At 36.7% G+C, this 23909-nt stretch overlaps 1 protein-coding gene across 1 annotated transcript in view; it reads right to left on the bottom strand.

The window, feature by feature from the left end:
* Window positions 1-874: 874 nt before the first annotated feature.
* Window positions 875-23909, bottom strand: part of LOC131067630 (L-ascorbate peroxidase 3) — a 79013-nt gene continuing 55978 nt past the window's right edge. The window contains exons 6-9 of the mRNA XM_058002719.2: window positions 2261-2343; window positions 2076-2155; window positions 1566-1668; window positions 875-1309 (exon numbers count right to left, since the gene is read on the bottom strand). Coding sequence (XP_057858702.2) covers window positions 1103-1309; window positions 1566-1668; window positions 2076-2155; window positions 2261-2343 — 473 coding nt within the window. The 3' untranslated portion in view covers window positions 875-1102. The remainder of the gene's footprint in view (window positions 1310-1565; window positions 1669-2075; window positions 2156-2260; window positions 2344-23909) is intronic.

Raw genomic sequence — 23909 nt, 5'->3', positions numbered from 1 at the left:
GATTCCCAAATTTCAAGTAACAGTTGATTAATCAAACACATAACAGAAGCTCTGTACACATCTGAAGATGCACATCGATCCCAAAATAACTTTTCACATACCACTGGTGAGTGCAATTGTCCTTAGCTGAATAAAATGAAAACACAAAGTAGTTGACCAGCCATAAATTTTGTTCTCAAAAATATCATGAATAAGTTTTATGGATTTAAAAACACACCACAATAGATTAGCTAAAAGATAAGTAGATTATATATAGCCAAAGAGATTGCAGCGTTTATAAAAGATCACAAGTAGAATTGATGTGACAAGAATCAATCATAGTATATCTGACTTCATAATTGCTGGAGAAGTGGTCTAAATCTTTCAGTGTATAATTATAATATAGCTTGGTGAAAAGAAACCTGTCAACACACCATTACCAGCCATCTCTGTCCTGCTTTGTTCTTTTCTAAGTTCATCAAGTTGCCAAAAACAAAGTATGACAGGTTAGATAGGGAGGGGGGGGGAAGCAATCACAGATCAAGAGGTCACATAGCTTAAGATGTGAAAAAGTCTATTATAGCTGGTATGACTCTCGTAGTCAAATAACTTGACCATCTATTATGACAATAAAACTTGGTAAATAAAAGGATATGTGAAAACAAAAGCCAATATAATATTATAAATAAAAGGAATGTGTGAAAACAAAAGCTGATATGGATTACTATAATCTATGAATATTATCGACCCTCATCATGTCATTAACCTTCATATGAATGCAACACCCTAGTCTCACATTTCTCTTAACTTCATAGAAGTAGCTAGAAATGCACTACAAAAGAATATCTAGCAGAGGAGCAGATTATATACAATTACAGATCAAAAGATCGTAAAATTTATAAAAAATGACACGTAAATTTAATTTAATTAAAAAATATCATAGTACATGTATATTTATGATAGATGGAGCGCTGTTCTAACTTCTAAAACTTACCCCTGTACGATTACAATATAACTTGAATAAAGGAATCTATCAGCAGCAACTCAATTTAGTATATAACTTGAAAGCATCATTAATTTTCATTGTCATTAACCTGGGTTTGATATATCAGGCATCCTAGTCTCACTTTGCTCTTTTCTTAACTTCATAAAAGTAACCAAAAACAACAACTGCTGCAGCAACTACAACTCCAACAGCCCCCTGTGCCAGCACTGTGGATGTGCTCGCTTCAAAACCAGATCCTGAAGGAAGGCTGCTTGGATCCCTGAATCCTAGTTCAGAAAGTCTTTTATGTGCCTCTGCATAGTCTTTGAAAAATGCATCCTCATCCTACAAAAGAACATCAAATATCACAAATCCATGTCATATTAAAACTAAAAGACAACCAAGTTATGATTGTTTGAAAAAAAAATACCCACGAGCAATGTAGCATCTGCAGTGATAATGATTTCACTTTTGTGCAACATAAAACAATAAATTGCCAGTGAAAAAGACATCTTATAATTCTTCACAACCACCTATACACAATAGGAATTTGATATCTAAGAATCAAAGGCCCATCCTGGGTAATTTGGATGAAGAATACCTTAGCATAAAGTTCCACATATGGACAAAAACGAGGATCCTCTACTAAACATTTGTCAGTTGGTAATTGAAGCAATCCTTCAGTTCCTCCTTGGAGCAGCTCTCTGGCAGTAGCAAGCAAACACATCAGCATATTAATATATTATTTAGACATTTGTAAATCAGCCAAAAAGACTTTGATTATTAACAGGGTAAAATGTCAAAAATGTGTTAAAAATACATTAAATTTTATATATTGTGAGATGTTTTTATTTCTATTATGGACTCACCACTGGTCAAATACCATGACAGTTGGCTTACTGAATTGATTAGTAAGATTAAAAACAAAGTCAAACTAGCAAAATACTTAGTTATTGTAACTCAACCACTAAAGAACGTTTTTGTAAGGAGTCCTTGAATGCCAAATGCACCTTGTATTTTATTTTTGAATAAGAGACATTGTATGATATGTATAGCTCATAGAAAAAGATTTCACAGATTAGTTTTATAAAAGTAAAATTCTCAAACTTACATAAAATATGAATTATCAAACTTAAGAGGTTGTTTGGTCCATGCTCCTTCAAAGCCTGACCTTTCTGGGTGGGCTCTTCCCTGAAGATTAGCAGCCAAATTAGTGTATGAGCAGTAGCTTCGTATGCCTGAGTTTGATAGAAATGCAACATCCAAAAAGACAATCGGGAAGGCCCTGAATCTTACCAATGTGTGTGCTCCAGAAAGAGCCACAATATCCTTGTCAGATAGGCCCATCCTGTAAAATACATTCCTAAGGTGATCCGAACCTGCAAAAAGTAAAAAATTGATAAAAGAAAAGTCAATCCATCAGATATTAACTCAAAAACTCCAAAAAAATTCACAAAAAATCTAGCAATGCAAGCTGATCAAGTGAAATATTTATCCAATAGGCTATATTTATTATTTTGTAACAGGTTTCACCCAAAAAGTTGTCTCATGCCAGAAAAAACAACTTTCACTAACCTGAAAACAAAATTTAACTAGCAACAAAAAAAATCGCTAAGTTACCAAATCGGGTATGTTACATGGGTACAGTATGCCAGTATGGCAAGACAAATTCGAGGGTTTGGTACATTTGGATATTTGCATAAAAAAAACATATAAAAATCATAAATATATACATATTTGCAACCTTAAAACAAGAATTAAATTTAACATACCACATTTCATGCATATGCTAAATCAAACTACCATAAATATTAAAAATTTGATATACAATATACTAATTTGAGATCAATTTGTCAAAACTTGAATGTTATGATAGTTATTTTGATTGTTCATTGGTTCAATAATAATAATGAATATAATGCAATTAGTAATCAGCATTATATGGGTTATTTTGATTGTTCATTGGTTCAATAATAATAATGAATATAATGCAATTAGTAATCAGCATTATATGGGTCATCCTGAAGATCAACTTCAACATCATAATTGACAAAGCTGATACAAGTAGATTATAAGAAGCACATGCAACCCCACTTGCTATTGCACTAGAAGAATGTTGGGTGTCCGACTACACAAAAAGTAAAAGATTGTGTGGCAGCTCAAAAACCAAACCAGTTCACTTTGGATCTACATCCCACAACTCCATGCTCCCTTGTATTCATTTTTTCAATGAACAAGAAGGCACAAGTTGGAGGAGCTACTGGATTTTCATTGGATCACATTGATGAGGCAGACAAGCAGTCAATGCCATCTAGTAGTAGGATGGAGGTTGAGCTAGAACCACAAGCGCAAACTTCTATGTCGAGTGAGGAGCCGCAACAAAGTGCAAGGAATAGAACCTCTCCCCAAATTTTCACTACATTAGGGAAAAGGAAAATGTAAAATTTTGTAATATGTAATTTATAAATTATGATGATAATTTTTAAAGGCAATCATCATATATTCAAAATATCTGTCAACAAAGTACTATATCAGGATTTTGCATGATGATGCAATTTGTTAAGTTCTTTCAAAATTCTGTGATCAAAATAGAAGAGATGGAGATATGATCTGAAAGTTGTATTTTATCTGCTATAGCGTGTTTTAAAGATGCACCACACTTATCAATTTCAGTGTGTGCATCCTCCTCAATGTAAGCATGCTATATAAGTGGATGAGGGGTTACGTAGTGAAGAGATATGTCTTCCCACATGGAAAGACACATCTCTTCCCTACGTACCTCTCACCACAGTATATAAACTAGTCACCGTTTACTTACCCGATCGGAAGGAGTGCAACTTGTTTGAGAATCGCTTTACCACCCGATACCATGAACGGTGTAACCGTTGGTCAAACGCGATAAGTTAACTTTGGTTTTATTTATCATTAGTTAACGTTAACATATTAGTATATGTAATCAAATTAATATATATATATTGGAAGCATGAAATAGTACGACTGACGTTACAAAATTAACACTCCCTCTTAACTAGGGAGGACACATTTCATGTTAGAGAAAACATCACAATTCACCCATTGATTGTGAAGAGAAGAGATATCACACCATAGTGATATTCAGAGATATGGTTCAACAATGAATATCAAGTCTCATCATACTCACCATAACTCATAGTTATCAAGTAAGGTATGTGCACTGGCATCAAGTCACATGATGCCTACCATACTGATAATGATTTCATGGCATGTCCACGAATATTATGTTCATAATATTCACCATGAAGATCTCTATCATAATTATGGTTTATTTAATGATATCAACCAACAGATATCTACCATAATGTCTCAGACATATATATACTATCATGACATGTCCACAGATATCAAGATAGTTAAATTGATAATTGTAAAATCGTCACCTTACAATATCAATTTAAAACGAGTGTTCATTATTGAAAATTCGTCACCCTTCAATAATGTTCATAGAAGGCCCATGCAGTCATGGAGTCACACACATGACAAATAAAAGAGTTTACACACTAAACATCTTTAAATATATTAGTATATCAGAATAAATGAGACTCTATCTCAAAATTAAATAACATTTTCAACCATACCAAGTTCATCTCTAAAGTGTTCAATCTTGATCTTGGAGAGAGGCTTGGTAAAAATGTCTGCAATCTGATCACCTGTACTAATATAAATCAGTCGGGTCACATTCATTTCCACCATATCTCGAACATAGTGATAAGGAATCTCAATGTGTTTAGACCTGTCATGAAATACTAGATTCATTGAAAGCTTGATGCAACTCTGATTGTCACAGTAGATGACAGTAGGATTTAAGGGCTGACCAAACAGTCCTACAAGCAATTTCCGGAGCCATACAGCTTCTCTTGCTCCCATGGAGGCTGCAATGTATTCAGCTTCTGTAGAACTCTGAGCAACTGAAGACTGTTTTCTACCTATCCATGAGATCAATCCTAATCCTAAACTGAATCAACATCCTGATGTGCTTTTCCTGTCAACTATGCTTCCAGCCTAATCAGAATCAATGAATCCATGTAGGTCAAGTTCTACATGTTTATATTTCAAACCAAAACCAATAGTTCCTCGAAGATATCTTAGAATATGCTTTGCAGCAACAAGATGTATTTCTCTGGGTTCACACATGAACTGACTTAGTGCATTTACAGCATAACATATATCAAGTCTTGTGTTTACCAAATACATCAGAGATCCAATAATCTGTCTGTAGAGTGTAGGATCTGCAAACTCTGATTCTACAGTTGTTTCCTTTAGCTTGTGCAGATTTGTCTCCATAGGTGTGGTCATGGATCTACAATCCAACATTCTAAATCTCTTGAGTACATCAATGGTGTATTTTCCTTGATTAAGGATTATACCATCTGCCTGCTGCCAAACTTCCAATCCAAGGAAGCAGTGAAGAATTCCTAAATCTTTCATATCAAACTCGGAGGCTAATTCTTTCTTACATCGAGAAATACAATTATCCTCTCCTGTGATTAGTAGATCATCAACATAAAGAATAAGAATTAATAATTCACCATTGATTACCTTGTAGTAGAGATTTGGATCTGCTTCATTCTTGAAAAACCCTAATTCCAAGAGATAGTGAACAATTCTTTCATACCATGCTCTGGGGGCCTGTTTCAGTCCATAAAGAGCTTTCTTTAATCTGCAGACATGTGATTCAGCCTTATGAATCACAAAACCTTCAGGTTGCTCCAAATAAACTTCTTTAATCTTACCATTCAGAAAAACAGTCTTGACATCCATTTGATGGACTTTCCATCCTTTAGATGCTGCAATAGCCAAAACTGCTCGGACAGAAGTGTATCTGGCAACAGGAGCAAATGTCTCTTCATAGTCAATGCCTTCTTTATGTGAGAAACCTCTGGCAACAAACGTTGCTTTGTGCTTCTCAATGCTACCATCTGCTACATGTTTGATTTTGAAGACCCATTTAGAAGATACCACAGATTTGCCTTTAGGCCTAGGCACAATATCCCAGACATCATTTTTCAGAATTGACTGATACTCTTCTGACATAGCATCTTTCCAAACTTGATGCTTGAGCGCATCTCCAACACAGGAAGGTTCTACATCAATGATCTCACTCATCAAGGCAGTATAACTGGAAAATAGGTTAGGTCTCTTACTTTCTCTGAAGGTCCCCTTTGGAGCAACATAATTTTCAGCATCTTGAAGCACCTTTTTAGCCCAAAGTGGTCTCTTCCTAGTTTCGGGAGAATTTTATTCTAAAGGTAAGCCTTGAACCTCATGCTCAGCATCTTCAAGGGTCTCCCTCTGAATTTCAGGGGTGGAATCCTCATCCAAGCTTGTAGGGGGATCTTGGTGTTCTAATTCATTAGAGCTTTTGGACCTCCTAAATGCTATGTCTTCCTCAAAGATGACATCTCTGCTTAGTTCAATTTGTCTTTGAACAGGTATGTATATTCTGTAGGCTTTAGAGGTTTCACTGAACCCAACAAATACTCCTTTCTTTCCAGAAGGTTCTAACTTTGACCTCTTTTCTTTGGGGACATGAATATAGACTGGACATCCAAAGCTCCGGAAATGACTCATGTCAGGTTTGTTGCCAGTAAAGGCTTCCTCAGGGGTTTTATTGTCAAGAAGAGAATGACGACATCTATTTTGAATGTACACAGCTGTCCTAGATGCTTCAGCCCAAAATGAAGTTTCTATATTTTGGTCAAACAACATAGCCCTAGCAGCTTCTACTATAGTCCTATTCTTTCTTTTAGCTACCCCATTTTGTTGTGGGTTATAAGGTACAGTTAACTCCCTCTTAATATCAACATTTATACAATAATCTTTAAACATATCAGAAGTGTATTCCCCCCCATTGTCTGTTCGTAAGGTTATGATTTTCTTAACTGTCATATTTTCTACAAGAGCTTTGAATTCCTTAAATTTAGAAAGGATTTCTTCAGACTCTTTGTACCTCAAAAAATATATTCAGGTCTTCCTAGAATAATCATCTACAAATATTACATAATATAAAAATCCCCCTAATGAGGGTACAGACATGGGTCCACCTAAATCAGAATGAACTAATTCTAACATTTTTTGGATTTACTGTTGCTAGAATTAAAAGACCCTTTAGTATTCTTTCCCAAGGCACACCCTTTGCAGGCTCCTTCAGATTTTTGACTTAGCTTGGGTAAGCCGATCACCATCTTCTCTATCTTAGGTAGGGCATGGAAATGAAGGTGCCCTAATCTTCTATGCCAATGTTCATTTGAATCTGGAGTCTCATGAATCAAGGCTAGAGGTGGAGTGGTGCAAAGTCTGTAGAGGCTCCCTTGTCTTACTCCAATGGTGTGAACTTTCTTGATGGTGGAGTTCTTTGGCAAAGCAAGTACCTTTCCTTCCATAAGGTTAATCTGTAACCCTTATCTTCAAGTGCAGAGACTGAGACAAGGTTTCTCTTTATACCAGGTACAAATAGAACTCCAGTCAGCTGTAGGGATATGCCTGACTTTAGGTTGATATTGCAGGTTCCTATTCCCATAACTGGATAATTTGAGTCATCACCAATTGTCACTTCTTCATTTGAACTTTCCACAAGTATATCTAGGTGCTCACGAAATCCAATGATGTGTCGAGATGCTCCACTGTCAATCACCCATGTGTTGAAACTGGAGGTGACTTGACTAGAGAGGGCTGAGTAGAAGACTAGCTTCTCGGAATTACTCCCTTTCTTAATTTCTGCCATTGAAGCTTGTTGTTTGATCTTGTCTGGACACTTCATTGCATAGTGCCCATATTGGTCACATCTGAAACATTGTACTTCAGAAATGCCTCTCTTCTTCTTTGAAGACCTCTTCCCATTTGAGTTGTTGTCCCTCTTTCTCTTAAAGTTCTTCTTTCCTTTCTTGTGGGAATTAGATTTTAGAACTTGAATATCTTCATTACCATTGTTTGGTTTTATTCCTCTTGCGACAAGCCAAGATTCCTCTTGAATGCAATCGGTTTTCAATCTATCAAACTTAGGAAATTTAGAACAAGCACTGATTCCTTGAATAAACGATTCCCATGAGGTAGGAAGTCCATTTAGGGCCATCATAGCAAGTTCTTTGTTGTCTACTAGATGTCCAGTAGTGGATAGTTGATCCCTAAGCTCAATGATCCTCAAGAAATAGGATATAACTGTTTCTCCTTATTCATCTTTATATGGTGTAGTTGATTCTTTAGGGTGAGAGCCCTACTAGTGTTGTTGATTTCATAAATGTCAACTGGTGCTTTGAACATCTAAAAGGCCATCTCATATTTAGAAATAACTGGTACAATGTGGTCTCTTACTGAATCCACAATTATCTTAAGGGCCTTCTCACTGTCCTTGCTCCACTGAATTTTCTCTGTATCATTAGAGGGTTCAGGAATTTCACTTTTGACATGGGAGTCAATTTATTTTCTTTCAAAACAAGCATGATTCTGAATTTCCAAGATACAAAATTTGATGCTCCATTTAATCTATCTTCAAACCTAACTTCGGTTGCCATTAGGATTATGGGAATGTGATCTTAGTAAGACCCTGGTGAAAGTTTATGAGATCGTTACAGAATTTTAATATGATCTTCCTTAACTTCGCTCTGATACAATGTTAAGTTCTTTCAAAATTCTGTGATCAAAATAGAAGAGATGGAGATATGATCTGAAAGTTGTATTTTATCTGCTATAGCGTGTTTTAAAGATGCACCACACTTATCAATTTCGGTGTGTACATCCTCCTCAATGTAAGCATGCTATATAAGTGGATGAGGGGTTACGTAGTGAAGAGATATGTCTTCCCACGTGGGAAGACACATCTCTTCCCTACGTACCTCTCACCACAATATATAAACTAGTCACCATTTACTTACCCGATCAGAAGGAGTGCGACTTGTTTGAGAATCGCTTTACCACCTGTTGATGTGTTTTTTATGCACATGCGAACACAAAATAAAATATCAAAGTATCTTATCCTCTCTTGAACAAAGTCTCTCATATGCTATGCTTCGCGATTAAATGAGGCAACTCCAAGGTTACAAAATGTCAGGTCTTGACGTGTGGATAAGTTTAGTGGTTTGATGTGATAATGTTGGAATCACAAGGGGACTTAGATTGTACATGAATGTTCAATCTTATCATGGATCAGGATAAGTATGTCGATAACTTAGGATTTGGCAATGAAGCTCCAGACTTAATTCTTACTAAAAAAGGGGGAAAAGGAATAGGGTTTAGGAAATCTATTCTAAGCCTAGGAATGTAGGAAATGATGAATGGATCTGGTGGAATCAAACCAGGCAAGGTCTCACAATCAGGTATTGACACAAGCTTAGTGCAATCGTCTAAGGTATACTTAAAGATTTTTAGGCTATCACCATCAAACATTGACACCATCCAAGTTGATGCTTGTCAAGGGACGAGTAATAGTTGAAGTTAAGCTTACTTAAAATTCCAGTTGACCACACAAGGCGCACTTACCAGCGGCAAGAGGCTAGTGGTATGGATTAAGGATTCCAAACGAATAAATTCAACAAATCTTCCACTCAATCTAACATACATGAAAATAAATTCTAATCTAACTTGGAGGAATTGAGAACCATGAATGCAAATACAACACTTGAAGAGCAAAATCATCAACAATTGAACAATGATTATGATTCAAATAGCCGTAGCATATACCAACAATTCTACAAAAACTCTCCCTTACAAATGAGATACAAGGAGGCATATATAGAGCCTCAAAAGAAATGAATGGCCCAGATTGATTTGAGATCAACGGCCAAGATTACAAGATAAAATCCTAATTAGGGTTTGTACAACCACCATTACATTGGCCAATAAGAAACGAGGGTAGGTAAGATAAATAATATTTGATGTAGCACCATGTGTCACCTATTCCTTCCTTGAATGAATGTTGACTTGGTACCCTTTGATTGAACGGATGGTGACTAGGATGCCACCTCAGCTTGCCTTGCACACTTAATCAATTTGCCTTGTACATTCTTCATCTTCACAATGTTTGGAATCCTTTATGATACTTCACATTCCATCCTTATGTTAAGATATTCCATGAACTGTTCTCTCCTTATGTTTGGAAAATTTCCCAATCTTGGAGTCCTAAAATATTTCCTTCCTTGACGCACTTTGATATTGAAATTCCTTGATGTAGTTCTGGATTTCTTGACGTAAAATCCTTTGTGTTCATTTCTTGAACTTGCTTTCCTTCATTTGTTCACCATCAAAGTGAAGTCTTCTTCATGATTGATCTAGTCCTCATCTTCACCTTCTGGAATCTCTATCTGGAAATCCCCATCCAATCTTTTGAAGTATTGATATTTTGTACCCTCATTGCGTGCATCCTCCTTCACCTCAAGCCTTGATCATCATGCTTCCTTTCCTCATAACAGTCCTGCAGAACAAATAAGCATTGAATCAAACACTAATATGCTAAACTTAATTTCAACCTTGGTGGAAAATTCATCCGCATATGGACTGATCATTCCTCAAAACCGTCCGCATTATCCTTGTCCATTCTTCACTTGTTGGAAATTTGATGCCTATCTGGACAACTTCCTTCCTTTGTAATTCCGCCCTGCAGTGGAAATCCGAGCACCATTAGGACTTTGCTCCTGACATTTGTCCCAACATGTGATAGGTAATCTTAGAAAATTGTAACACCAAGTCTGGAAGATTTTCCTTAAGAAAAATCGATTTTCAGACTAAGGATAAGTCTGATCATAATTGCTAAGTCTGAAGACACCCATGTAAACTCGGAAAATCAAGTATTTGGGGCCCAAAAATGAATGTCCGGGTCTGGAAATATCACCTGGAGGTCTGAAAACACTCAAAAAGTGACTGATTTTTTATATCAAAGTTGTAATAAAAGTCTGATTTTTTGTGGACAAAGTCTGAATACACCCTCCAATGTCTGAAAATACTCAGAAAATGGTGTATTGAAGTCTGATTTTCTGATTCGAGTCTAAGTACACCCTCTGAAAGTCTGAAAATGGCTCCAAAAGGTCTGAAGACACTCTGAAAATGATGAATATCAATGGCTGGAAGTGGTCACAGCCATGTCACATGCTTGCATTTGAATTATTTTGACCTTCAAAACTCAGAAATGGTCACATTTGGGCGCAACTATGTGGCTGGAAATGAAGTTTCAGTGTGAAAACAACCTGGTATACTCAGAAAAATATCAAAATTAGTGCCAATAAGTATACCACAATTCTGAAAATGCTTGGAAAAAGGTGTGAAAAAGTCTGATTTTTAGTTCTTAAGTCTGAAGACACCCTTCCAAGGTCCAACAATGGCTGCCCAATGTCTGAAGACAACCTGCAACTTCAATAAATCAGTCATTTAAACTTGTCGTAGTCATAGGAAACCCCTATATTTGATGGATTTCACCTTCCGAAAGTGAAGTTTGTCAAATCTGGGCACAAACAAAGGGCTGGTAAAAAATATCTAAGTCTGAAGACAAATCTGAAAATGGAGTTTCAGACTTAGATCAGCAATGGAAGCTCCACCAAATGCCCAAAAAACTCATAAGAAATGACGCCCAAGTAAAATTTTCCAAGTTGGCAAGTGGCTGGAAGTGAAAATCAGTCTGAAGACAACCTGCAACTATGGAGTTTCAGACTGTAACAACAATGGCAGCCCCTAAAAATGCACTGAAAAATCCTCCAAACAGCCCTTAACGAAAATCGCCTTAGTGTGGATGAGCTGGGAAATGAAGAATAATTCTGAAAATGTGTTCCAAGCCAACAATGGAGGGTCAAATCACTCCTAGCAATGGCGCCCAACAAGGTCTGAAAATAATGGCAGCCACCAAGCATGAAGAAAATCACCCAAAACAACGGCACAAAGCACTCCCAAATAAAAATCGAAATTTTCCCAGCTATGGCGCCATTCCAAAATTCTGAAAATGTCTTCAATGGCAGCTCGGATTTGCAACAATGGAGGTTGGAACAGCCAAGCTAGAAAAAATGGAGGAAAGAATCCTCAACCCAACACTTCACTTCAGCACTTTGCCAAAATTCGCCAATAAGGGAGAAAAATCACCTTTCATGGAGACACCTGGCAGATTTAATAAAAAAATGATGTTGGAGACTCCTCTCATATACTTGCTTTTACCTTTCACTTTCACCACAAGCAATGTGGGATAAAACACTTGCTTAAATACTTGCTTGGTGAAAACCTAACTTGCTTCTAGAAGGTTCAAATATTAAATGATTACTGCATGTTATTTAATTTTGCTTTTAAATTTTAAATAATCGTTAATAATTATTTAAAAACAATTAAATGGGGCTTATTTATTAAAATATTGCAATTTAAATCAAAATTAAGCCTCCAAGGGAAAATCGATACATGCTTGGACAAAAATCCATGCATAACTTCATCAAAAATGCACACAAAAACCTCCCAGGGGAAAATCGATATGAGCTTGGACAAAAATCCAGACAAAATTTCACTCTACTTGCAAAAAATCACCCCCAGGGGAAATTCAATGGCAGTCTGGATTGAAAAATCCACACTCCAAACTCACTTAACTTGGAAAAATCCTCCCTGGTGGAATTTCGACCTCAGTCTGAATGAAAATCCGGACTCAAAACTCTTCAAAATATTCCCAGTGGAAAACCGATCTCTGTCTGGATGAAAATCCGGACAAAAATCTGCACTGAGTTGTTACAAAAATCCTTGTGGAAAATCGACCCAGGCATGGAATCATCCTTAACGTTGTCTGCACTATAGTCCACACTCTAGTTCGCACTCCTGGTGGAAAAAGGATGGCAGTCTAGATAAATCCTGGCACTTAGCCAAATTTTAGCATTTCCAGGGGAAAATCGACCCAGGTATGGATAAACAGTGGGGGAAAATAGTAGCCAGTATGGATTCCTAGGGAAACCCATGTGTAGTATGGATTTTGAGTGGGGGAATGGGTTGGGTAGTCTGGAATGTGAGGGGAAAAGCACCTCTAGCATGGAATTTGACCCTTTTACCCTTGGAATAAGGATTTCCCTTAGGATTTTATCATTTTAACCACTCAAAATCACTTAGGAACTTTAAATTTAGACTAGACTTAGGCAAATTTTCCAAAAATATGAGCAAAAGCTAGGAAAATATTGGAATAAAGTGCAAAATCAATTTAAATAATACCTTAGGAGTGAGAAAACAACTCCAAAAGGTCTGGGAATACCTTGGCACTTTAAAATCACCGATGCGCGTGTTTAAAAACACATTAACGCTCAAAAGGTCAAACACTTAGACAAAACTTTAGGATCATAAAATATCAACGTTTGCAACTTGATCCTATTCAAAATTCAAAAAACCCTCTCATTGCCAAAGGCAAACACTAGGAAATTAGCCAAAACTTCTACTCTAAAAAGCGAAAAGTGGGGGGGTCCCCATTTGCAATGGGGCGATGTGTGAAGACATCACAACACCGCCCGATACCATGAACGGTGTAACCGTTGGTCAAACGCGATAAGTTAACTTTGGTTTTATTTATCATTAGTTAACGTTAACATGTTAGTCTATGTAATCAAATTAATATATATATATATATATATATCGGAAGCATGAAATAGTACGACCGATGTTACAAAATTAACAGAATTTGCACTCAATTTGTATTCAAATTAATCGAATTTAAGAGAAAACACTTTTGTACTCATTTATGGAGTTATTGGGTACATTTTGTCATTGAATTTTGCAAAAACAATGTGTTTTTAAAGAAATTTAAATAATTTTTTAAGTTGTCCAGTTTTATGCCGAGCTTGTTGAACTTTTCCCGAGTTTTTGCCGAGTCACAAATTTTGGGTCTGCAAAGTTTTTCCAAGTCAAAGCTTGCCAAATATGCCTAACATAACCTTGTGGCTGAGCCCTAGCTTTGCATCTTTGCATTCTTGCATTTGTTTGTGTCCCTTCCTAAGTTGCACTTAATGGGGGTTGTTGGTGTGAAGTGTTAACAAGGTCCATTAGCTAACCAGTTCCTATTTAGGTCCTATTAACACTTGGTTACTTAAGTTCACTTAAGGCACTTTTAGGTTATTTACTTTTTGTCTTATGTAATATGATTGTGACACTTGTCATAATCTCATATTGTCCGGTTTCTTCACCTTGCCTATATAAACAAAGCTCCTCATATACATTATGCATCATTGTATCATTATCGCATCCTAAAATCGAGCAATTCATTCCTTGCTACTCTCTTGTGAATGTCATTTTTGGTTCTGTAAATGATCCTAATTGCTTGAGTCTAATGTGTGACTCTTACACTATTTTCATCATCCACAACATCTTGATGCAATCTATTTAATTTAATCACTTCTTTGAAAAAAAATTTGGCCCTTTGGGAAGAAATGACAAAAAAGTGTCCATGACTAGTATCGACAACAACATGAATGTAAAACGTGAAGAAATCTGTGATGAGGTCTATGATTGTATCCTTCCACTTTTGACCAGCATTGGGCAAGAAATGCAACCGACTTAAACTATGCTCCTAGATTTGTAGAGAAATGATGCATTCTCTAAGATGCTCACAAACACCCTCAAATTTCCATAAGGCCAAGGGTTGCCTTATGTGACAAACGATCTCACCACCAAAATTTTGCTGCACTATAATTTTATTATGAACACCTTCTTGAATCCTTTTTGTGGTGCCAATTACTTCTTCAATAGGAAATATATCTCTGCCATGTTTCTTCCTTATCTCTTAATAAAGTCCTCTACAAATGTCAATCTTGAGGGTATAAGATTGAACATCATACTTTGTTGATCCAAACTAGTCCAAATATCATCATGATAAAGTGGCTCAACTATGGATGAAGGCATAGTTGTCACCAATTGATGTGTGGCACAAGCTACTTGTTCCATCCTCTTAGCTATGACAACTAATATGGAAAAAACAATATGGGAATCCCAATGGTATTTTATTCATCCCCAGCAAGTGGAAAGAGCGCAATTATCGATATGCTAAGCTGGAAATATATATTTCAAAATTACAATGAAAAAATATCGACTCACAAAATAACATACAACAAATCCAAAGTGTAGAACAATGGATCAAATCCCTGAAATAGTGTGGCATCTTGCTGGTAGTCTGCAATAAAATCTTATGGTACCCCAAATCCCCTTCATTGTCCTAAGGTTGAGCGGTAGATCTATTTGTCAAAATATGTAATATGCAACCCTGTTTGCTACTAATTTTGTTTGTGTTGTCCTCTCTGAGATATTTTGTCTAACAATCTGCATTCATGTAACCAAGAGAGAGAATTTTGCTCACAGGAATATGTATTTCAATTCAAAGTGTTTCAACGCAACAATCCAATAGATATTGTTTATTGCAGATTTCTTCAAATAAATTAGGACATATAGTGCATGTATAGTAGGATAGCCACAACTGAAATAGTTAATGGTGCTTCTAAATATGCAATAGCTGAAGTAAGAATACCAAGCAGAAAAATAAGATCTGACCTTTCATTGTAAATATCGTTGAAGCATTACGAATTTCAAATTTCAAATTAGTGACTAAACAATGCAGATACCAATCTGAAATCAAATGGCAAAGCCCACAAATATTAAACAGCAGGGCTAGAAGCTAAGAATTCAATATCAATCTTCACCAAAACCCATGTCCAGGGCCAAGTAGCAATAAAATATCTGCAAACATTCTCCAGTGGTATATCTAAATTCTGCAATGTATGAACCATCCAACTACAATGTCTGAAATAAACCCAAACAGTATCAAAATGCAGAATTACACATTCAAACCCCTACAACCCAGCAGCCAGCTCCTTATATGCCCACAATTAGGGGTCAGGAGAGTTTGTGGTGGAGATTAAATGGAAGCCAAACTTCATAGACAACCTTCACATCAATTCAAACAGCAAGCAGTCCAACACCTATTAAAATCCCTTATTTCAGATGTAAAGCAATCCAAAATACTTTAATTAATCATGATTCATGATGCCACCTTTAAGAAACTCACACCAAGAAATAGACCTCACGCATAGCATATTCCTTTCCCACCAAATTCTTTGGTTTCCTTTTGGAAGTACTTGCTGTTCTAAGCAGCCATGGCACCACTTGTCTTTAATGAGAGCTGCCTTTTTGGAATTTTGTCTTTATCTGAATGCTTAGGCTGCAAATAGGACAAGTCTCTTCAGAATATGATTAAATCACCCCACATGTAAGAGCTTGTTGTGACGTATTCACACATTGCCCCATTGCAAATGGGGACCCCTACTTTCTGCTTTCTAGGATTTGCTTTTTAGGTCTTTTAGGTTCTTGTCTATTGACCTTTTGCATTTGAAGGGTCGCCAGGGGGCTCATTAGGATAGCAGGCTCTGCTTGAGTCAAGTGGATCTACTCAAGAGGTCAGGTCAATTGAGTGATTAGGGGTTATTTAGATCATTCCTAGGGTGTTTTTTTTGTGTACTATCTGGTCGCACTTCAAGTTGCTAAATCAAACCTTGGTTGAATGCATAATGTCCTCCTAGGTCCCATCCCTTACATCAAGGGCAGAGCGAATTCGCCTTGAGAAGTCTGGAATGTCATCCTGATCCTCAAATGTCTTGAAATTTGGCTGTCTGGAATCTCATCCTAATCCTGAAATTTGACTAAGTCTGGAAAATTGAAGAATCCTCCAAAAACTAGATTTTGCATTATAACTCCTGGAGGTCCGAAACCACTCTCAAACATCCTGACAGTATATATGGAATATAACTTAAAGTACTTATACTTAAATGTTATATTCCATATATGAATCCTGACGGAGAGGCTAAAATGTCAAATTTTGCTCCTGACCCTTCCAAAGGGTCCAGCGCAAATTTCAATTTCACTCTTGACCCTTCCAAAGGGTCCAGAGCGAAATTTCACAAAGGACCTAAATTCTTCACCTAAATCATTGAATGGTGGAGCAAATTTGCAAGGATATGGAAGGAAATGGATCTAGGATCAAGTCTAAGACAAAGTCAAGTCAGTTTGACGGTGAATTGAGCCTAGAATAGGAATTTCGCTCCTAACCCTTCCAAAGGGTCCAGAGCAAAATTCACATAACCTTCATTTTCTTCCTTGTCATGGCCAAGTTTTGGACTTCTAAGGCATGGTTGGAGTGACCTTGAGGTGTTATAGCCTTTGAAAGAAGGTTTGAGGTGATGAAATGGTGAAAATCAACCTAGAATGGAAATTTCGCTCCTGACCCTTCCAAAGGGTCTAGAGCGAAATTCTCCATAAACCTCATTTTCTTCCTTGTTTAGGCCAATATTTTAGTTCCTTGGGCATATTTGGAAGTGGATTGACATTTTTTTGCCTTAGGAAGTCATTAGAAGTGAAGGAGTGAAGGATTTTGTCCTAAATCATGAATTTCGCTCCTGACCCTTCCAAAGGGTCCAGAGCGAAATTCTTGAAAACACCTACTTTCTCCTTAGATGAGGTCAAGACCTTGGTTCCTATGGCGTGGATGCAAGTGGAGTGGTGTATATTTGCCTTGCAAAGAAGATTGGAGTTGAAGAGATGAAGAGTCAAGCCTAGAATGTGAATTTCGCTCCTGACCCTTCCAAAGGGTCCAGAGTGAAATTCCCAAAATCTCCTTTTTCTCTCAATTTTGTGTCAAGCCAAGCCTTGATCAGGGTGAATTAAGATTGAATATGTCCTTAAGCGTTCCTTTGAGGTGCTTGTGATCACCAAATGTGAAGGAATTGAACCAAGACATGATTTTCGCTCCTAACCCTTCCAAAGGGTCCAGAGCGAAATTCTTGAAGAACACCTATTTTTCCCTTGGAGAAGGTCAAATCCTTGGTTTTTATGGCGTGGATGGGAGTGGAGTGATGTGTCTTTGCCTTTTGAGGTGGATTGGAGTTGAAAAAATGAAGAAATGAGCTCAAGACAAGAATTTCGCTCCTGACCCTTCCAAAGGGTCCAGAGCCAAATTCCCAAAATCTATTCTTTCTTCCAATTTTGTGTCAAGACAAACCTTGATCAGGGTGAAATGAGCTTGGAGATACCCCTAGGCATGCCTGTGAAGGGCTTGTGGCCACCAATGATGAAGATTTTGAGCTAAAACTATAATTTCGCTCCTGACCCTTCCAAAGGATCCAGAGTGAAATCCTAAATAGGTCCTATCCCTGGCCATGGTTTTGAGTGAATTTCTCCTATCAAGCCATTTTGAGGGTCAAACAAGTGTTGCATACATGGGAAAGGGATCCAAAGATGAGAGTCCAGGTATAGAAAGTGAGAAGGATAGATCTAGGTGAAGGAAAACAAGCAAATCAAGAATTTCGCAACTGACCCTTCCAAAGGGTCCAGAAAGAAATTCCCAAAATCACCTAGTTTACCCATGATTGAGATTAAGAGATGGATTCCCAGGTCTTGGTGGAGAGAAGGCTAGCATGTGCTCATCTTTAGGCATCCATTTGAGCAAGTTGTGGTCACAAAATGCGAAGATTTTGCCCTAGAATGCAAATTTCGCTCCTGACCCTTCCAAAGGGTCCAGAGCGAAATTCCCTATAGGTCCTGTCCTTGGCCTAGGTCCAAAGTGAAATCCTCTTTTTTTGGTTTTTTGGGGGTCAAATCAACGATGTCTTCAGGAGAAAGCGATTCAAAGGTCAAGAGAAGTTCAAGTCAAGGAGATGATGAAATTTGAGCTAAAATGCAAATTTCGCTCCTGACCCTTCCAAAGGGTCCAGAGCGAAATTCTTATAGGGCCTGTTCCTGGGGAGGATCTTGAGCGAATTTCATTCTAATGCCTTTTTGTTGATGATTTAAGGTAGAAAATGCTATGTGAGATAAATATATCATGTGTACTTAATCATCTTTTGGTTTGTTTTGCAGGTGGAAGAAAATCAGGCCAGGACAAGGATGACCTATTCTAAGCCCATCACCATCAAGGACGTTCCAGATGCATAAAGGAGGACTCAAGGTGTTTTGAAGCGTTGGAAGACTTCAAGTGTTCGTGGAGTTGCAGGCTATCCTCAAAAGACTCCATTCTACCACACAAAGGAACCACATGATGACAGAGAGGAATGACCTTACCAACACTTCAAGGCGAGACATGCTACCAGAGAAAGAACACTTGACAATGAGGAAGCCTCATCAAGCATATGGGAGTCAAGGAGGTACATCATTCATCGCATCAAAAGACATAAAAGAGATCAACCGAGACACAGACGTTAGACAAGGTGGCATCCCTGTCATTTTTCCTCCAGTTGGATTGGTCCACCTCAGCATGTCCAAATTCAATGTACCTGACTCATCGAGGACGATACAAACTTCGGTGTACCTACCCCTGCTTCCTATTGGTCCTCACTCCTGGAATGTAATTTTCTCATTGGCTGAGGAAGTTTGTTATAACAAACCCTAATTAGGGTTTCTATCCTTTAATCCTAGCCATTGATTCTAAGTCAATTAGAGCCATCAATTTGTAAAGGGCTCTCTATATAAAGCCTTGGCTCCTCATTTGTAAGGGTTAATAGTCAGAGAATAGTTAGGAGTTAGCAAAAGAGAGATTGTCAATAATTAGTAGCTCAATAGTAGATAGCATTTTAGAGTAGAGTAGAAAGGGAAGGCAAAGATTGTTGCAAAAGACATGTAAACTTCATTGAAGGAATGGTGAATTCTATGTGTCGATTCTACAATTTGCATGGTCTCTATACTTCTCACATTTAATTTCATGTTACTAGATGAATGGAAGAAATTTGTATGATCAATGGTAAAATTTGTATATCCATACTACTAGCGGTTTGTTGATTGCAAACTTACCTTGCGTAGTCAATTGGAATCATTCAGCTTAAGCTTAACTTCAATTATTGCTCCTTCATTGATATGCATCAACCTAACAGTGTCTATGCTTGTAGCAGTGATCTGAACATCATAAAGCTATCCTTAGAAGATCGCACTAACCTTGTGGAAATGATCATAGCATGTCAAAGCAAGACTTAGTTAGAGTTTCATCAAAGGTCATCCATTGCTCCTACATTCTTAGCATTAGAATTAGATTCCTCCCCAACCCTTATCCTTTTTTCCCTTTATTTAAAAATCAAGGATCAGTAAAGACCCATGTTCCAGTGATATCCAAAGTAAATCAGACGTTCAGGTCATCAACGTAAGTCCCCTTGTGATTCCAGCAAATCACATCATACCGCAAGAGCTTATCCACAAGTAGAGAACCTACATACAAGAACCTTGGAGTTGCCTCGATTGATCCTTCGGCGAAATCTTCAGCATTCGGGGAAACTTTGTTCAAGAGAGGATAAGATACTTTGGTATTTTATTCTGTGTTCGCATGTGCATAAAAAACACATCAACAGAACTCCAAGCCCAATTTTTTTGAAGTAATTTTTGTCTTTTAGCACACCATCCCCACGTCACCTTTGCTAGTCTTCAACTTTGAGAGCTATTCTTTTCATTTTATCTTACCTGCAATTATTGACTTCATGAAGTTTGACACCAAGGTAATATTTCTTCATATGCCAAGGTAATTCTTCCTATGCTAAACCAATATTCATTGAAGCTGACTCATCATTGTTTGTCTTTAGTGCATAATACTAGCATATCATTTACCTGATTTTGACAAGAAATCCTTGCGTTTATCTTAATTTTGGACTTAAAGTCTTACAAATGATTACCAAATTTGCACCACCTTGTGCAAACCAACCACAAAATGCCGCCTTACCAAAATGCCTTTAAACTAAAATTCAAAGTCAGCCATCACAAGAAGGTGAAAATGAAATGCTAAGGGAGGAGATGCTTCATCACATTCAAACATCAGTCAAACAATCCTAATCCTATGCATAGGCAAAGCAGAGCGAAATACATCAGGACAGCGATTTTGTTACAAAGCTTGATCATTTTATTGATCAAACTTTGCTTTAGAGTGATGCGATTTTGCTTAAGAGGAGTTTGAGCTAGACTCGGAGACATTTTTATCCTTTTTTTTTTTTGAAGGTGATCTGGGCAGATTTGTGTGCATTTTCATACATCATCAGACCTGTAGCAGCATCAAGGACAAGGTTAATCAAGATCAGACCTTAATCAGAGTATGTATTATATGTGTTTGATGCCCTCTTGTTCGCTTTGCAGGTGACTAAGGAAGAAATCAGGAGCAGGTTTGATTGTGGGAGGATCAGAACGGCACTTCAAGGAAGGACTTCACCACGAAGAAGGTTCAAGATCTTGAAACATAAGAGGTACCTTTTAACATGAAGGATGTACTCCACATTTCAAGAATTAGGGAGCATCAAGGATAAGGATACTACAATTTTGAAGATACAAAGTATTACAACACAAAGATTGCAATCAGCATGGGTGAAAGGCTTCAAAGTGAAGGGGATTCAAGATCAAACATCATCAGGAAGTCAGTTAGCAGGAAGACAGATCAATCAAGGCAAGATAGACAAGCAAGGGTAAAGGAAGTTTGCTTAACCACAATGATGCTTTCCATCATCATCACACCAAGCTTGGAGATGTTTAGTATCAAGAGATATTGCCCAAGGCATAAACACTCCATGATAAAGTATCAAGTCTATAATGCAAGTTGAAGTAGCATCCCGGTCATCATTCAACCAATCAAAAGTTCCAAGTCAAGACATCTAGATACAATGTACCTAACTAGAGTAGGAGAAGGCAAGGGTTGTCGCTAGAATCTTGTTGTAAGAGACATATTGTTTTCATTGAAGTCATGGTGAATTCTCTATGTTAATTCAACATGTTGCATGGCCTCTACTTCTCATTTGCTTTAAAATTGGTTAGATGAATGGAAGATATCATTGTTGATGAATAGTGTACCTTATGTTCATACTAGTAATTTGTTGATTGCAAATTGCATTGCGTAGTCAAATGAACTTGTATCACGAACCCTATTTTTCCATAATTATTTAATTAGGAAAATAATGTTTATTTTTTGCAAATGAAATGGAAATGAAATGAAATTAGAATTGTTAATGAAATAAGATAAGAGATCAAATGCACTGAAATGATTTATATACAATTGAATGATCAGTAATAATTTTTATTGCAAAATTGGGATCGTCATTGCTAATGAGCAACTAAGTGCAAGTGAATGCAGGAACTCGTGAACGCAGATGAAGGCAAAAACATGGTTCAGGTAGAGCTGTCTTAGCTCTTGTATTTCATTAGAATAGATGGAATCTCTCACACACCACATTAGGATTTATAATTTGCATCTTGAAAAGATGGATGATTTAAATGATCTTATTGGAGTGTTTGTTCAAATTAAAATGATGAATTTGGAATGAGCAGTAGATTGATTTAAATATTTATACATGTGCATTGATTGCATGATTTGAGTGGTGATTGAATTAAATCTAAGTTGCATCAGTGATTGTGAAATATTATGCTTTATTGTTAAAAGAGATGAAATGTGTAAATGATTTAAAAACGAATATTGACCCTAGGTTTATATGTTCTTTTTGTTCAGATATGTATAAATGTATGAAAAATCGTACTTATGAGTTTACTTTTGTAAATTGGATAATAGTATAATATATGTATATATATGAAAAATTGATTCAATCATATACATATGTATCTATATAGTTATTATATAAATATCCAATGATCGTGAAATTTAATTACGTCGTGAATTTTATTTTATCTATACATAATCTTTTGAGATTAAATATGTATATGTATTATATATGTATCAGAGTTATAATAATGATTCAATCATGAACTTATAAGTACGTATGTGATTATCGAATATGTAAATAGATTTGCGAAATTAAATTATTTAATGAAAATCAATATTATATATAAAATCATGGGAGACGGTTTATTAAAGGATATGTTAACGAGTTTAATGTTATATATATATATATATATATATGAAGTCATTATTTATATATATATTTAAAAATAAAAATAATAATAGCAAATGAGTTATTAGTGGCGGGTTAAGTTTTTTTAAAAAATAAAAGAAATTAAATAATAATGAGGGTGGTCGATAGTAATATCGACCACCCCCCTTATTTAAAGGGAGGGGTCGGTATTACCACCGACCACCCCTCCTCCCTTTTATTGAAAACAAACCACGTTGCAATAAACATCAACCACTCCTATTAAAGCATAAACCACGATGGGTAATGTTGTTCCAATCACCTACGACGTAGCAGCCATTAAGACTTGGAAGATCACTATACATGTAACTAACTGTTTGCATGCAGAAGTCGATAAGTATATCGACAATATATTATGTTGAGTTTAATGAAGACTATGTTGACTGAGTTATTGGCGACATATTTGGAAGCCACGAAGCCGATATGGTGGCAGGGTTTTTATGCCAGTCATAGTCAAACCCACTTTGCAACTTTGGTTTCACATCGACCACGTCAACCAAGCTATGTACGTGGTAGGCATTCAGAACTTTTGGCTTGGAAAACAATACGTGCAATTTGGAATATAGTTAACTTTGCATATTTTAGGGAAGTCATTTTTAGTAAAGTCGACTTAGTATGAGAGTTAAAAGCCACATGAATAATCAATAATTATGAACTTAACAACTTTAGTGGTTTGGTGTCACGAAATTGATAATGAATAACTTTGCATGGTGAACACATAGGTGTTCGAATCCGATTAGGATTGTTACATTGCAATAAAACCACAAGTGGTGTCATTTAGAATCAATCCACCACTAGGAGAGATAGCCCGAAAGTAGGAAAGAAGGTAGACAAAAACACTATATATAGACCATTGAGTTGGAAGAGAAGAGAGGGACATAGATGCAACAAAGGATTAGAGGATGGAATGTAGAAGAGAAAATAGAAGAGAAAAGTAGTGGAGATTTAGATGTATTTACGATCAAGTCGTAAATGATCGATGATGATCATCTCAGATTTAGAGTCGAATGTCAGAGGAAAGAGTTGAATTCTAGACAAGGAAGAGTGGCAGACACGCC

Source organism: Cryptomeria japonica, chromosome 5, assembly GCF_030272615.1.
Source record: "Cryptomeria japonica chromosome 5, Sugi_1.0, whole genome shotgun sequence".
Taxonomy (NCBI): Eukaryota; Viridiplantae; Streptophyta; class Pinopsida; order Cupressales; family Cupressaceae; genus Cryptomeria; species Cryptomeria japonica.
This window is presented reverse-complemented; position numbering and strand designations above follow the sequence as displayed.